Source organism: Salvelinus sp. IW2-2015, linkage group LG17 (genome assembly GCF_002910315.2).
Source record: "Salvelinus sp. IW2-2015 linkage group LG17, ASM291031v2, whole genome shotgun sequence".
Lineage (NCBI taxonomy): Eukaryota > Metazoa > Chordata > Actinopteri > Salmoniformes > Salmonidae > Salvelinus > Salvelinus sp. IW2-2015.
Window position 1 is genome coordinate 21,972,759 of NC_036857.1, and position 17,646 is coordinate 21,990,404.

Below are 17,646 nucleotides of genomic sequence, written 5' to 3' on the forward strand. Positions count from 1 at the left end.
TCATGTGCTTTGCAGTTGTGGTACCAAGCGGTGATGCAGCCCGTCAAAATGCTCTCAATTGTGCAGCTGTAGAACTTTTTGAGAATCTGAGGGCCCATGCCATCTTTTCAGCCTCCTAAGGGGGAAGAGGTGCTGTCGTGCCCTTTTCACAACTGTATGGGTATGTGTGGACCATGTTAATTCCTTAGATCATGATGTTATAATAGACATAATGATGATAATAATAATAATATATTATCAGATCATGAACAGTGCATATGGAAAAGGGTCAAATGGAAAGACTGCTTTCGACTGTGCTGTGTTTTAGTGAAGTTAGCTGGCATGGTTGGACAAATAATTATTACCTTCTAGTAAAGGTAATCCTATCTAATAAAAGGCATATGAGGTAAATGTTTAGATTTTTTTTTAAATCGAAGCTTAGAGAAAACACATTTTTCAAAGTGCCACTTTATTACAAAAGTATAAACTTGACCGACATTTTCATGAATATTAATCTTGATATAAAACATTACAATCTTTTCATTTTTAGCACTTAATTACAAGCTTCGAGCACAAGACCCCGTAGTCTGATTAGCAAACACACAACATTAGCTGCCACATAAAACTTAGCTGGGCTTTTCAATGAACACATCATAGCTTAAGTGGCTTGGAAAAATGTAACAAAAGCACATCAAAATTCACAATGTAACTTCTTTGCAAATTTGCCACCAGAGAAGTCATTCCAAAAACACAACCAAACATAAATAGTAAAAGATAGATTTCTTGACACCAATTATATATTTATTATTATTTCTCTTTTAGTAACATACACACGCGCACATTGCGTCAACATACATAATAATAATAATAACCACATTGTGTGCTGGTATATTTGGTCAAATGAAGTTTTCTTCTTTAGTATCCAGGTTGAGATGACGTTTTGCGTTCTACTTTTTATACGCTCCTTTACAATATCTGTGTTGGATCGTTGGCATTTATTGTCACTGCACTGTTGTCTTTCTTCTGTATATTTAAGATGTCACTGGGGATCGAGAGGAGATCAAAATGTTCATCAGTGGCGTGATGAGACACAGCTATAGAGGGTTTGTTGATGGATGTCAGTTCCACCATGCGTTCAGAGTTGAGGATGGTGAAGTCACCATCATCAGTGATCAGGATTGTGAGGCAGAAGCAGTATCTTGGCTGATCCACAGTTTTGAGAGTGAGGGTGGAGCTATTCAATTTGTGTGGACTCCACCAGCATGCCCCCTTGACTAGATATGGCCTCTGTAGTTCAGATAGTAGTATCCTATCCTCTCTGTGGTGAAGACAAAGTCAGTGACCAACTTGACAGTAACAATTACCAGAGATTCCCAGTGACCAAAGCTATCCTGAATCAGAATGACATTTTGCTCTCTAAGAGAAACAAGGCAACATAATAACTAAACAATCAACAACATTATCAAAAAAGAAACCGTTTTTAGATACCACATGACAGTGTTTGATTTGAGTTTTTTTAGCATGCAACATTAAGCAGGCAAAGTGCAAGAAAAAGATCGACAAAATAAAACACTTCATTTACAGATGGCATTGGACAGTTGTCAGTCCATGTGATATGTAACAAATGAAAAGGGAAAAATATCTGCTATTATCATCTGAGAATATGGTCAAAATTATTTGTGTTTTTTGGGGGGAAGAAAACAACAATGTGTGCAATTTAGTTAATTATTCTCTCATAATTTGACTCTTGGTCCCTGAGCTTTCAAGTCTTTTGATTAATATTTAATTTCTTTACTTTTAATACTTTTAATTGCTTCCGGAATCACACCTCGACCAACTTGGGGGAAAGGTCTGCCGTACACAGACTAAGTGCTACATAGGGAGTAAACTGAAAGTTGTGCTCATTCCTAAACTAGGGCTCCAGGATTGCCAGTACAATAACACTGTTTTAACCATAGAAATGAATTATATTTCAATGGTTAGACCTGCAAAAATTGGGAAGAATTTTCCAAATGTTCCCTCTAATTGTGCTCTGCACATTGTTCAAATAGTGCTGCCATCCTACAGATTTTTCTGTAATAGTTTTGTGCTCATTTCTCATCACTACCTTTGGATCCAAGGTAGGGATTTGACCCAGCCAAGGACTTTCTCCTCAGCCCAGGTCGTTAACCACTGACCAACACTGTTGCCCTAGGCTCTGAAAGGCAGGAAGTTATGACTGTAATGTAAACATGTGAGTGAGCATGAGAGGGGCTCAACCAGCTCTCCTCGACCGTGGTCTTCTTTTTAAATGCTAGGAAGGAGGTGAGAGGTCACAGGTCACAGAGGGAGCAGCCTTAGAGCCCAGTGACATACATCTCCATGCCATCGTTGAAGGTGAAGATGGTGGTGGTGCTGGAAGTGGCAGTTCCGCCCTGCTTCATGTCCCCTATACTCTCGTACAGGTTCTCCCCGGGCAGAAGCAGGGCTTTGGCTGGAAGGTGCTGTAACTTGGGGGTCTGCTGTGTGGGTGGTGGCGGGGGAGGCTGCTGCTGCTGCAAGGGCTGCTGGGACTTCTTCCTCCTGGGCCTGAGGGTGGCGCAGGTGTTGGGAGGCCGTTCGGTTCCTCCAACTCGCTTCCAACCACCACCACCTTCCATAGACTCATAGGCAGGGTTGCATTCCTCCCCCGTCCCGATGGACTCGTAACAGTGGTCCTCCAGAGTTGCAGAGGCTCCTCCGACAGGCTTCCCTTCCTGCGGGGCCCAGTTCTGGGGCTTGACCACCACACTGAACCCCCCGTCTCGGTCCCGGTCCCGGTCACCGCGCCCCAAGGTACGGAAGCCAATGTTTGCTGGGGGAGACCCAGGAACAGCTCTCTTCTTCTTGACTGGTTTGGAGTACATCTCTGCAGCCTGGAAACCACACAGCACAGGACAACCCTCAGTACTAATCAGTCTGATAAACACAATGAACACATACTTTGTAATGACAAACATACTCACCAGAGGAGGCTGTTGGAAGAAGCTATAGGAGGACGGGCTCATTGTAATGGCTGGAATGGAACCCACGTTTGACTCCGTTCCATTAATTCCATTCCAGCCATTACAATGAGCGCGTCCTCCTATACATCCACCCACCAACCTCCACTGATACTCACCATAGCAGTAGATGGCTGTATGTTCTCTCCACTGTGAGGACTCAGAGGGCCTAAGGGTTTGTTTTGGAGCATGATGATGTCATCATCCTCTGGAGGCTTCCATATATACTGCTCTCCATTACCCATGAACACTGCCTCCTGCCAGCCAATCAGGGAACGGGAAGAATGGGTTGTCAACACAACACATATGATTGAGATGAAACACAGCAATAAAAACAAACAAAACATAGTGCTTTCGTATAATACTTAGGAGAGTGTAATGAAAAGTTCAGTTACAGGCTTATTGTTTAAAATGCCTTTGCTCTCCTCTGCTAAGGATCATACAAGTCATTCCTTAGAATGGGGCATGAGAGAGAAAATGTGTGCAAACACACATGTAAATGCATTACATTTGCACTCTAAACATTACAATGAAATGTTTAGCTCTCAACAGAATTACTTGAGCTGCAGAGGCATCAGGAGAAATTGACTAAGATTCAATGCTCTCTAGGGGCTGCCTAGGGACCCAGCATCCATGACAGATCCTAAAGAAGATGCATGCTCATTCATAACACCTAAAACAGCCTTGCAGGCATAAATGTAGGAAGCATCTAGATTCTAGACCATTACAGTTGATTCATGCAAGCTGTACAGCTCTACATTATTGGAGCACAGGGGATACTAACCAAATCAAGAATACATTATGTATATTAAAACTAGGATTAGAGTCTTGACTTAAAGTACCACATCTTGTGGATTTTAACTGAAAGGTGCAGCTTGCTGTTTGAATGACAGGACAGTCAAGCAGCACCATTGTCTTTCTGCAGGGATGATGATCTGTGTTTCAATGCATTGCGTCATCTATATGGCATTGAGCCCGAGAGAGCAGCGCTGTGAAGAATGCTAAGTACAAAACGTAATCTTATACAAAACACACAACCATACCCACACACAGTCTGTGAGTAATACATGTAGTGAACTGGAAGTACATAAAGAGACGTGTATAAACAGGCAGGGAAATGCAGTGAAATGAATCACCATTTCTGCACACATGGCCTTCGTCAAGGTCTGACTTTCAGACTTCCCTAACGAACAGAAATCTGTATCTGTATAATTCTGTATTATCAGCCTTTTCTCTACCAACCTTGGGGAAGGTGGGCAGGTTGAAGGCCTCCGCGTTTTTCCGGGGCATCTTCACGCTGTGAGGGTGTGGCGGAAGCGGGGCAGGATGTGAAGGTGGGGCGTGGCGAGGAGGCGGCACCGGTGCTTCCCCCATATCCGTCCCACTATCTCTCTTTTGGGGGACAGCCTTGTCCACCTTCAGGAGCTTCCGGACGCAGGCGTACTCTGCAGTAGTCTCCGGGGGGTGTGAAGGAGCCATAGCCTGGGGGATGGGATCTGGCTCGGGTAGCGGTTCATTCAACCCTTCCCCATCTAGGTCGGGGGGGGCAGGGGTGTTGGCTGGGACGGCCGGAGGGGCTGGGGTGTCTGTCTCTCCGGCCCTGCCCACTATGGCGTAGAGGTTGTTATCAGGGCCACGCTTCGGGGAGGAGCGTTGACCTACCTCAGAGTAGGTGTGCTCCTCTCCCGTACCAGAGGGTACCTGGGGTAGCGTCCGTCCCCCTGAGCGCAGGTCAGAGTTGGACCGGCGGCTAGGCAGCAGCAGGAGGTCCATGCTGGCCGGACGGTTCTTTTTGGATGACTCTGCAGGACACATAGAAACCAGAAAGGTTAGCATTCTTTCACACCTAAATAAAAGAAGGCTTTGTAAAAGGTGCAAATATCATTGTTTGTTATGTAGTGAAGATTTCTCAAAATGGAGCTCAACATTTGTGATAGTCTTATACCTAAGAGTTCTACTCACTCTTGCCATTGCAGTTTAGCTTGTTCATCTCACCGTCCGACTTGCTGATGGAACGCAGCCTTGACTGCTTGAGTATACTCTGAAAACACACAAATAAATTATAGTTTTTCTCAATCGCTTGAATGCATAATGTATCCATGCTTTACCTAAAATGATGCTCACAGCTAAGGTAAATGTAGTAATATGAGGGATTCTCTGCTCACCATGTCCATCAGCCTGTGTTTCCCACCTTCACTGGAGACATTATGCGTCTTTCCCTTCCTATAATAAACACAACATTTCATGTACTATAAAGACGCAAATAGCTGTGTGCGTGTGCACATGGTCATAGTCATTAACTCGTCTCACCTCTGGCAGCCCACACAGAGCACCACGATGAGGATGGTGACGACGAAGGCTGAGGCAGCAGCGATAGCACCCAGCAGCAGGACCTTGCCGTAGGAAGGAGACGTGAAGTTCAGCCCGTCCTGCATGGAGGCCATGTGGGAGCGCTGGCGCTCGCTCTCTCACAACCACACACACACACTCACCACACACATGCACACCGCACACGTAGGCACCACAACCTCCCTGGGATCTGCAGAGATGGAGAAGGAGAGGAAAGAACTGTGTGTTTGTCATACAGATCAGCTGCTCTTATTTAAGCCCACGGAATTGTAAGGGGAATGGTGAACTTGGGCAAACCTATAATTCAAATAAAAGGAGAACACATCATGAAAAACAGTTGCTTGAATTGCTCCATTTATTCAATTGCTCCAATGACCAACAAAAGAAAGACATAGGAATAACCAAGAGATCATCCACAGCATTTCTGACCTCCTTTCCTCTCCACTGACTGTCATTTACCCTGTGGCATCTTTATCTTCCTTGGCTCGTTAAGGATTTGGGGCATTTCTGACATATCCACAAACATCAGGTACCTAACCTGTTGTGTCCAAAGAGCCCATAGTACTACAATCAACATCAGTGGAATTAATATCCAGATTCAAATGTGTGCTGGACTTTATCTTTGAAACTACACTTTATCTTTAGTCTTCAGGGACCACCCTCACCCGGACCTTTCCTCTACACACACATATGCTGTACCAATAATACCTGAGAGAAACCAGTTGAAGATATGGTGATATATGTGTTTGTTTAAGTGTAATGTAATTCACCCCTGTAACTATCATGATTTGCCCCATGTTTGAATCAATCCTGCACAACAGTGTAAATATTAACAGGGTCAATGAGTCACATGGAAGCTAAAAATACTGTAACACAGACACAGGAACAGAGAGAGGCACACATCATTATCTTATTCCAAAACCAAAGAGAAGACAGAGAACAGAGGAAACCATATTTTCTTTGATTATATTGTCCTCCAAGCTTTTTCCTCTCTCAGTGAAAGAGAAGTTTAAGGTGGACGGTTTGATTGAAACAAAGAGGAAAAGTCCTTATCAGGATTATTTCATGATGCCCTCCACATCTCCAAGCGACAGCAAATATGTTTCTGATATAACTGTCCTGGCTGACTAATCAGTCGCATACTTATTGAACTACATGATTACAGAAGAAAACATATTCCCCACCAAGTATTTGAACCAGCAACCCCCAAGGTGCTGGCCTATTTTGAAACAGGTTCCCAAATCTCTTCTCACAGATATATTCATTGGTGAATATACTGTAACGCTCTTTATACATTACGATTCATGTGACTCATTTCACTCTGATCTAAAGTCTCTATACCTTCAACTTTATGACTTCTCCAGAGTTTATCATAGCCTCTTGTTGACTAACAGTTGAAGTTGAGTCGGGATGGTCTCAATTAGTACAGAAGGAAAGAGTTATATAGCTTAACTTTGTCTCTGCATGTGGCTATGGTTGGACATCTGTGCTTCTGAATATATTTATGCTAACTATGGAGTGCCATAACCTGGCATGAAAAACATTTGACATTTAAATCCTCAGGTCACACAGCATGCTGAGGTACAGTATAATGTGTTCTTTATGTCCTTGTTAACAGTAGAACATTGTTTTCTGCGCTACTACCCCGATCTCCCCCCAAACTGGTTCAGACCAGCTGCTAGGTAATTAGGAGGTACTGTGATGTATGTCCAGTTTCACAGGTGCTTTTCCCCTCTTCAATTAACTCCTATTAGGTTCCTCTTATATTTTTATCTCTCGCACACAAAAACAAACCTTTATCTCCCATGACTGTCTGACATCCCTATCGCTCAACCATTTCTTCAGTTAGACATAATAGTAAATTGGCTCCTACACACTGAAACAGAGAGCTCTGCACTGAATCTTGTTCCGGTATAGCGAAAATGGGATGGGGTGTGTTTGGGGGGTTCTGGGCAGGTGGGGGGGGTCTTGGGCTGTGAGCCTTTGTGCCTGCATCATCCATTCTATAGAAATAGATGAGGTTGTGAATAATGTAGCACTGATTTGCAACATATGGAAATTCCACACAGGGAATTTCAACACCAACAGATATGCATGTTTCTGCCAAGTGTTGATATCTTTAAAGCATTTATCTTATGTCCTCCTTGGGATTGGGAGTAAATAATTGGTGGAATGCACACACATAATTTTGTGGTTTTAGCCAAAAGAGTGTCTATGGTCGGATCAATTCAGTGGCTATGGGACCAATGTGCCAATTTGGTATTCACTTACATGGTTAGTATTGTAGCTCATTAGCATACTAGTGTGGTGATCCAAAATGGCTGAAGCAGCTCAGATAAATTAGCCTTAGCCTTACCATTGCAGTTGGCTGTGGTGGTGGTCTGTACAGTGCTAGTAGGGCACATGTTTACATTGTAAATTATAATAGTAGAGAAAGTTCTGATTCTTCCAAAAATATGGTTTCATCCAAACGGCCTTCAGCTGTTCTCGTAAGTATGATACAGAGTGCTCTCAACAGGGCACAAACACAAACTGTGCTCTTTCTTGACTCGCAAATTAGTCCCTGCTTGATAAATATGAATAGAATTTATTAATAAATTATATTTCGCAACAGTAGAGAGCCAACCACTACATACCTGTATAGATCTTTTGGCAATGACTGTACAATACATTGAGGCAGGAAACATGCTTAATAACACCTCTGTATTACCTTACAACTTAACGGACATACCTATATATTGTATACTGTGTGTAAAGCATGTCATAAAAGTGTTAAATACAGGGGAAGTATAAACAGGAGAGGTGAACAAACCTTTAACTTTACACAATTAAAAAAATTCCCACCAGAATTCAAATGTCTTTAAGTGCTTTCCAACTCCCTCCCCAGAGTTGACCCAGAATATATATTTTGTAACACTCTCACAAGAATATCCTGAATATTCTCAAATACCCAAATGGATCCAGAAAGACATATTCTATTCATTCATAAATCTGACAGTGTATCTAAATCACCTTGAGAACAGAACACAGATGTTTTGAGCAAGGGTAAGGCAAGAGGAAGTGGAGCAGAGTAAGGCTGAAAGGAGGGTTAGGAAGAAAGAGACAGGCACATCAGTGTGTGCGTGGGAGTTCCGTGACAGGTGTTTTGAAGAAGCTGAAAAGCTGATGATGAGAGGAGACTGTCACATTTCCAGAGCCAGGTTCCCAGAGCTGCTGCCTTGTTGTCTCTGTCGGTCCACCTCCTCCTCCTCCTCCCAACATATTCTACTCTACTCTCTCTCTCTCTCTCTATCCCCTGCCTTACCCCTTGGCTCATAGTCAGAGTGACGCCTCAGCACTGCAGTGTAATCTCTGGCCCTGGAGCAGCTTTCTCTAAGCCAACCAATTGGACGTTGCGCTCCGAGCAGAGCAAAGCAGTCAAATGGCCCTCCACCAGAGGATCCTCTGCTAAACAAAGCCCCAATCCCCAGCCACAGAGAAAACCCCCTCATCCTATGGCAATCTAGTATGCCCTTAAACCTCAAACTGTAAATGTTCATTGTTCTTCTACCCCTTGTGTTGCCCTACCTGTCTGTGTGTTACTGGGGTGACAGGAGGCTGGTCATGTCGAGGTATTTGGGAGCTAAGAACAGGACATGTGGTGTGGGTCCTTAAGAGGCCATAGAGACAAGTTTTAGAGCATGTTGATGCACCTCTTTATGCCTACATTATGTATTTAAGCCTGTATCTGCATGCACATCTGTTTTGTGGAGAAGGGATCCGCATGTGTATTTAATTTGTATAGTCTGGAAAGGGTACTGGGTTGGAAATCGTAAAAAAGGGTACAGGCTGGCCGACAACTCAATGAGCGTGCAGAACGCCTTCCAGAACCGGCACGAGAACTGAGCACCCCGGTCGGAGACCATGTCCACTGGGAATCCGTGGATACGGAAGACGTGCTGCACCATAAGCTGGGCCATCTCCTTGGCCGAGGGTAGTTTGGGGAGAGGAATGAAGTGGGCGGCTTTGGAAAACCGGTCGACCACAGCCAGGATGGCAGTGTTGCCCTCAGACGGGGGGAGACCCATGATGAAATCCAGGGATATATGGGACCAGGGACGGTGAGGGACAGGCAGTGGTTGAAGCAGACCAGCCGGAGCTTGCCGAGGAGTCTTGTTCTGTGCAGAGACCGTGCAGGCGGCGACAAACAAGGCGACATTCCGAAACCATAGTAAGCCACCAAAAGCGTTGTCCGACGGGATCCCGGGTGGCAGGCAAGCCTGGAGGAATGGGCCCACTCCAGGACCGTGGACCGGACTGCGTCAGGCACAAACATCCGGTTATCTGGGCCCCCCCACCTGTTTCCCTATACCCTAGCTGAGTGCTGTCGCCAGGCATGAGGTGGGATGGGCTCCGGGGTGGTAACCGTGGGGTTATAGCGGCGAGACATGGCATCCGGCTTGACGTTCTTGGACCCCGGCCGGTAGGAGAGGGAAAAGTTGAGCCGGGTAAACAGCAGGTCCCATCTCGCCTGCCTGGAGTTGAGGTGCTTGGCGGTGTGGAGATACTCCATGTTTTTGTGGTCGGTCCACACAATGAACGGATGTTCCGCACTTTCTAGCCAATGCCTCCATTCCTCCAACGCCATTTTCACCGCAAGAAGCTCTCGATTCCCCACATCGTAGTTCCTCTACATGGCGTTGAGGTGGTGGGAGAAGAAGGCACAGGGATGCAGCTTAAGGTCCAGGGCAGAACGTTGGGACAGGACAGCCCCCACTCCGACATCCGAAGCATCGGCCTTCACCACGAACTGACGGGAAGGGTCAGGATGAACCAAGATAGGAACAGTGGTGAAGCTGCGTTTGAGGTCCCAGAATGCTCGGTCAGCGGCAGAGGACCACGTGAAAGGAACCTTGGTAGAGGTGAGTGCAGACAGGGGGAGGCCAGGGTGCTGTAACCCCGGATAAAGTGTAAAAATTGGCAAACTTCAAGAAGCGTTGCAGCTGCACCCTGGATATAGGCTGGGGCCGATCCACCCCCGCTTACACCTTCCTGGGATCCATCTGGACACTCCCAGCAGAGATGATGTAGCCCAGAAAGGGAATGGTGGAGTGATGGAACTTGCACTTTCCGCCTCAACAAACAGCTGGTTCTCCAGAAGGTGCTGGAGAACCTGTCTGACGTGGAGCACGTGTTCTTGGGGGGAGCGGGAGAAGATGAGGATGTCATCAATGTAGACAAAGACGAACCGGTTCAACATGTCACGGAGAACATCATTCACCAGAGCCTGGAACATTTGGTGTGGCCAAACGGCATGACCAGATATTTGTAGTGGCCGCTGGCCGTGTTGAAGGCGGTCTTCCACTCGTCCCCCTCTCGTATCCGCACCAGGTGGTAGGCATTTCATAGATCCAGCTTGGAGAAAACAGTGGCCCCTGGAGTGGCTCGAAGGCAGAGGAAATAAGTGGTAGCGGATAACGGTTCTTCACAGTAATGGCATTGAGTCCCCGGTAGTCAATGCTCGGGCACAAGGTCCTGTTCTTTTTCTCCACGAAGAAGAACCCTGTGCCAGTGGGAGAGGAAGAGGGACGGATAAATCCTGCAGCTAGGGAGTCCCCAATGTAGGTCTCCATAGCCTTGGTCTCTGGTCCCGACAGAGAGTACAGACGTCCCCAGGGCGGCTGGTGCTAGGGAGAATGTCAATCCCGCAGTCATAGGGACGTTGCGGCAGAAGTGAAGTTGCCTGGGACTTGCTGAACACCTCCCGGAGGTCCTGGTACTCTGCGGGAATGGCGGAGAGGTCTGGAGCAACTTCCGAGCCCCCAGGAAGACGTCCCGGGGCAGGTTGTGCCGACTTCAGACAATGGGCGTGGCAGAACGGACTCCAGCCCATGATAGCACCCGTAGACCAGTTGATGAGGGGATTGTGTCGCTGGAGCCAGAAGAATCCCAAAACCATGGGAATCTGGGGAGACTTGATGAGCAGGAATTTAATGGTCTCGCTGTGATTCCCTGACACATGTAGGTTGATGGGAGTGGTGTTATGGGTGACCCGACCTATAGAGCGCCGTCTAGCGCTCTACCATCCATGGGAATGGAGAGGGACTGAGTGAGGATGTTCAGCTCGGAAGCCAGTGTGGCGTCCAAAAAGCTCTCATCGGCCCCAGAGTCAATGAGGACCCGGAGAGATTTGGACTGGTTTCCCCACAGCAGAATGGCATGAAAAGGGGTGCGAGTAAGGGAAGCAGAAAAGTTCTACATATGGCCCACCAGAGTACTCGCTCCTAACGGTGAGCCTGGTCTTTTAATGGACATGAGGACACAAAATGACCAAAAGTCCCACAATACAGACAGCTCTTTGTGTTGATCCTGTATTGCCGTTCCGGTGGCAACAGCCCACCTCTGCCTAGTTGCATAGGCTCGGGAAACAGTGCCTCAGCCGTCTTCGGTGACTCTTGAGGGAGGTCGGGAAACCTCGGGTGCTCTCGGCAACGGGACCGTTGGGGACTTCCGGGATGACTCGGAGGCGAGGTGGAATTCCTGGACGTGTGAGCGAAATTGAATTTCCTTTCCATCCGTCATTCCCGTAATCGCCCATCGATGCGGATGGTCAAAGTGATGAGGGAATCAAGATCTGTGGGTAACTCCTGAGCTGCAAGTGTGCAGAAATCCACCGCATAGACGACCACACTGCGGGCATCCTGCCGGAGCTGGATTAGCTTCCGGGCAGCTTCTCTTCTGGAGAACGGGGCATCAAAAACCTTCCTCACCTCTCCCATGAACCCCTCCAGACTCACACACATGGCCGGCTGTTGTTCCCATACGGCGGTAGCCCAGGTGAGAGCCCTTCCGGACATCAGCATCATGAGGTAGGCTATTTTGGAGCAATCTGGGGGGAAGGAGGAGTGCTGAAGCTCGAAAATGAGGGCACACTAAGCTAGAAACGCCCGACAGGTGCTCGGCTCTCCATTAAAGCATTCCGGGGAGGTAAGCGGGGCTCCCGGGAAGGTGGAGTGGCCGGTGGGGCGGCGCTGCTAACCGGCGAGTTACTGAGGGGTGGTGGGGTTACCACCGTGGCAGGCTGCTTCTCAGACAACATGCGGAATTGCTCCAGCAACATGTTCCACGTCCGGTCATGGCGCTCAGCCAACGTTTGGACCCCCTCCATAAGACCACGAAGCAATTCCTCATGCCTACCAATGGAGGCTCCTTGGGAGGAGATGGCATTGGGCAGCTGGTCCGGGTCTGCTGGGTCAGTCATGGCCAGTTTGTACTATCACGTTTGAAGTAAGACCCAGATGCAGACAGCGTTTAGGAAACAAAAGATTTCCTAACAACAGGGGCAGGCAAACGACAGGTCAAGGCAGGCAGGGGTCAATAATCCAGCGAAGGTATAAAGGGTCCAGAACAGCAGGCAGTCTCAGGGTCAGGGCAGGCAGAATGGTCAAAACCGGGAAGGACTAGAAAACAAACAGGAGCAGGAAAACAGGCAGGAGCAGGGGAAAATGCTGGTAGGTATGAATGAAAAAAACGAACTGGCAACAGACAAACAGAGAACACAGGTATAAATACACAGGGGATAATGGTGAAGATGGGCGACACCTGCAGGGGGGTGGAGACAAGCACACAGACAGGTGAAACAGATCAATATTGGTACACAATTTCTATAATATCAAAGGTACTCATTTGGGGTGCCGAAATGAGAATGACACATAATGACTAAAGGAATGCCTTTTTACTGGTGGTCAGTGATCTGCTTAGCCATCCCATCATCAAAAACTTTCACACACACCAGCGTTGGGCCCAATTTAGAATTTAATTTAGCATTTTAATTCAATTCATGACTTTGAATTGAAGTAGTAAACAGGATACAGAATTGCAATTTGAATAAAAGGAAATATAATTTAATTTAGAGAAATTAAAATGCTGCTTCTATTCAATATTAGGTGTAGTCTATACAAATATATGTATTTGACATAAAACATAAAACATATCATTATATACACGTATATCAAATATTGTTGAAACAATTGATTTTCAGGACAAATTCTAAAAATGAATAATCAAGGAAAACAGAACCCGTATGCGAATATTCTAAGTTATTATATTTCATGAATCAGTCTTAAAGGACCCCCGTGAGGAAGTTGCCGCAACTATTTCAACGTAATTGTCTGTAATTGTCTGAGGAAATGCACATTTAGGTTCCACCTCCAAAGAATGACAAATGGTACTTATACATATTTAGATATTGGGTGTGGGAATTTCCATGTGTTGATCAAAAACGAGGGCACTGTCAGCCGTCAGTGTAGCTAGCTAGCATGCTAACTTTATCTAGCTAGCTAATGTTATCGGTTGTTGCTGTGTGTTTTTTTAACTACACCACATTCAAAAGATTTGCCAGCTGACTATGGCTTCTAGAACTGGATTTGTCATAAGCACTAATTTAGGGAAAACTTTGCCACAGATGGAAACCACTGGCCTCTTTGACATCGCAATCTATTGTTGTCTCCAAAGTAATGGCATTTTCCATGAATTGCGGCAAGCAAATCTGCCATAGAAACAGTTAGAATAAATTGTGATGAATCTCCAGGAATTATGGATAACTATTGAAAGATAGCTGATATGCGTTTTTTTACATTGTAATGGCCACGGTGCAACCTTTGGTAGGTAGGCTGCTGGCAGGCTGCTGGCAGGCTTCAGCTGCGGTACAGCAAAGCCAAGTCAGATCGTGCTCATAGTTCTCACAGGGGAAGTGAAATGATAGGCTACAATGACTTTTCTCAGGATCATGCACGCCACAAATGACATGTAACTAACTATAAGTTCCTTGAATTTTCTTTTGCGAGTGTCCTTTCATTATCTGGATAGACACTTGTGGTTTCTAGCTAACGTTACACCAATCAAAGCAGTGGAGTGTGTAGTGAAGCAAAACTTTAGTGGTCAAAACCATTCAGACACAGGGAGCAGGTTTTGAAATGCTATCATATCACGCAATTATATATTTGACCATTTATAAAATGGTCATATATTTTTTTTTTATAATACAGACTAGCTCAAAAATAAGTGAAAATGTACAAATTATCCAATGGATATGATCATTTTCTGGTAAAAAAAACAACAACTACAAAGTGGAGGTGCAAAAACATACGTTTGTGCCCCTTATTTTAATTTGCTCCATGGCTCAGGCGGCCAAATGGACACATGGCTGTTTGACTCATCTCAGTCACTAAGAGGAATAACTTTGCAGCTGTTTGTAATTAATAAACAATGCCATGCTGGTGGGTGGTAACATTCAAATAAAACCCAGCACTGAAACAAAACGTAGGCTAAAAATCATTTGTATGGCATGGGAAAAGACACCACATTCACACGGATTTGAACGAAGTGGGCGGTTCGGATTTGTCAATTCAAGCCAAAATATATCATACTTAGACTAAAACGATGACTTATTAATTAAATCATTGTGCAACATCATGGGTAATATTTGGCCTTCGTTTCTCATCTCGAAAAAGTAGATTTCTACTGGTGTGGGCCTTTAAATTTTGTTCAATATGTCAAAAAGAAATACTACATTTCACAGAAAGCATTAGTTAAACCCTCAAGTTGACCCTGAGGACTTCAGAAAGAAGCCAAATAAATTAAATGGTTGGTGGAAATATAATTGGCTATTGTAAGCGCTATGTTTAAAAGAGTATATGAACATTGTTTCTAGAGAGAAGTTATATATTCTTTGGTATCTGGAAGTGTGACCTGTCAGATTCAATGAAACTCTGATGTTCTATGGCTGAATGGAATTTCTTTGGATTGCACTGAATTGAATTCTACGTCATGTCACTCAAGCTGAAATTCAAATTCTACATCCTCTGGGGTGTGGCCATTTCAACTTGAATTCCAACTCATATGAGTTGATTGGGAGTCAATTCCACAATTCTGAATTGAGCGCAACCCTGACACACACACGCACGCACGCACGCACGCACGCACGCACGCACGCACGCACACACACACACACACCACACACACACACACACAACACACACACACACACACACACACACACACACACACACACACACACACACACACCCTGGCCACAGCAAGCATAGCACTTAAGTCCTGATCAATCAATTGGGAGATGATGTGGAGAGCAGCCCCACCTTTTATCTGTGAGTCATTCCAGCCACACACATACAGACACACACACACACACACAGACAGACACCATGAGCACATTGAGCCACAATTCAATCTGTGTGTGTGTGTGTGTGTGTGTGTGTGTGTGTGTGTGTGTGTGTGTGTGTGTGTGTGTGAGAGAGAGAGAGAGAGAGAGAGAGAGAGAGAGAGAGAGAGGGAGAGAGAGAGGGAGAAAGAGGGTAAAAGAGACATGATGATGATGTGAATGAGGTCAGATGCTTGCTTGCAATAACATTAACCATTTTAGCCTTGAGTGAGGGAGAATATTGTCTGTGAGAGGATTCTCAGTTGCATGTATTCATCCATGCATTTAAGTGTGCACTGAATGCTAAATAGATCTATAAAGGCTACTACAGGGAGCTGGCTCATAAACTGGCCCTGTGGTTGTTCTCTCCCTGGCTCTGAGCTCCAACTGAGATTAATTTGTCTGCACCCTTTGCTGCTGACAAAAGCAAATCCCAAACCACCTTCTCCTTTGATACATTTTATCCTGTAGCAAACTCAAATGTATTTCGTCTTCTCCACAAGTAGGCTACAGTATTCAACCTCTTCATTATGCATCAGTCGAGTAGCCTGCTATGTGAGCCTAATGATTTGCGCCCTTGCCTGCACTGCACACCGCGACTCTCTCATAGGTTGAATGGGTTTTAACATCTCATCGAGAACCCCCGACAGCTCAAACTGCAGTGATTCCGGAGACAACAGGTTAGAGACCAAACACGGAGCAGGCATGGCTGGCACAACATGACTCCAGCCATGACAGAGAAGACTGGGTGTGAACACGCGACGTGAATTTGGCAGTGCCAAGGCATTTGAGAGAATCACCAAAAAGGTTCAGAGACACACGCACACATGAGAATCGATGTAGTGATTGTCATGTGTGCGTGTTCTCATTCACTGACCAAGCTTGGTGATCTCTTATCAAACACAAATATTGGTCTAATATGAATTATCTTTATGATTCAAAGAAGCCTCTCGAATACTAAGCATGCGATGTAAACGTAGTCTAGCCTATACATAACGTTTCCATAATGCCCGCATGCAATTACATTAAGGTTCTCTGACGAATCGGTTAATTAGACGTCTAATCACAAAAGCCAGGCAATGAAGTGACATTGTGGCTGTTGCACACGTGTCTGCTCTATTGAATGCATGACCCATTGGAAATAAAGGTAACGGAGCCTGTGAACACAAAGGGAAAAAATCGCGAGGAGAAATGCATTTAGCTTACCAATCAATTATCAAATTGAAAAATATGAATAAGCTAATCAAATTTATGTCAGCAGAAAATCTATAATACAATTATGGGGATATATGAAAATCTCACATGCTGAATAAGAGAAACATGCTCTAGGCAGAGCATTGCGCCAGGAGCTGATCTCATACTCACTCAGCTCAGAGATTCGGGAGGCGCGACGGCGCGCAGCGTCCACTTTAGTCTGTTCCTTCAATTTCTGCGTCCACTCAGACCATCCACTCCCCTCTAGCATAATCAATTAAAGCGATAACTGGAGCCTCTTGTGTGCGAAAACATGACCCTAATGCAGCATTGCATTTGGTATTTTTGGACACCTCCGCGAAAAGCAAAGGCAGACAGATGAACTATTTTCCTCTATCCCCTGTGTTGTATCGAACCGTCAGATGTTCCTCCACAGTTTCTCAAGCCCCCTCCATCTCTACACTATGCCTCAGCTCGGTGGTAGAGCCATGTGACAGGGGGAACTGGAGAACCCCAATTATGAATTTGTGATTTGCTTCTAGCGTCATCTCTCGGAAGGATGGAGAAGTGCTGTGAATGGAGTGCGTGGAGATGGGAAGAACATTTCAATCTAAACCATCACACAGATGTGGACGTCTGAGGTGAAATAGATGACCATGTGTAGGCTCATACATGTGTAATAATAATGTGGTAAGTGGTAGCCTGATGCGTTGTAATCACCAAGGATGGGTCATAATTTGGTTGATCAGGCTGCGTTATCACATTACTGGATGAAAACAAATAACTATTATGATGTATTTTACTGTGTCACAGTCATAGAACTGCCGTTTGACAAAAGTGCTGACAAATCATCACCACGATTCCAACCTGGCCTATTGACTGGCGCTGTCCTTCAGCTCCACCCAA

General features: G+C 45.5%; 1 protein-coding gene across 1 annotated transcript; it reads right to left on the reverse strand.

The window, feature by feature from the left end:
• Positions 1–427: 427 nt before the first annotated feature.
• Positions 428–17,228, reverse strand: LOC111977246 (uncharacterized). The gene is made up of 7 exons (XM_024006622.2): positions 16,912–17,228; positions 5,310–5,538; positions 5,165–5,222; positions 4,962–5,040; positions 4,242–4,801; positions 3,119–3,256; positions 428–2,873 (listed from the first exon to the last, which is right to left on the reverse strand). The coding sequence occupies exons 2-7, from the start codon at positions 5,441–5,443 to the stop codon at positions 2,316–2,318; spliced, it is 1,527 nt and encodes a 508-aa protein (XP_023862390.1). The 5' UTR covers positions 5,444–5,538; positions 16,912–17,228; the 3' UTR covers positions 428–2,315.
• Positions 17,229–17,646: the final 418 nt, after the last annotated feature.

Excerpts from the sequence above, each read along its gene's own strand:
- LOC111977246 (XM_024006622.2), bottom strand. The coding sequence starts at position 5,443 with ATGGCCTCCATGCAGGACGGGCTGAACTTCACGTCTCCTTCCTACGGC. Across the intron at positions 5,223-5,309 it reads CTCTGTGTGGGCTGCCAGAG|GAAGGGAAAGACGCATAATG; the intron begins GTGAGACGAGTT and ends TGTTTATTATAG. Across the intron at positions 5,041-5,164 it reads AACACAGGCTGATGGACATG|AGTATACTCAAGCAGTCAAG; the intron begins GTGAGCAGAGAA and ends GTGTGTTTTCAG.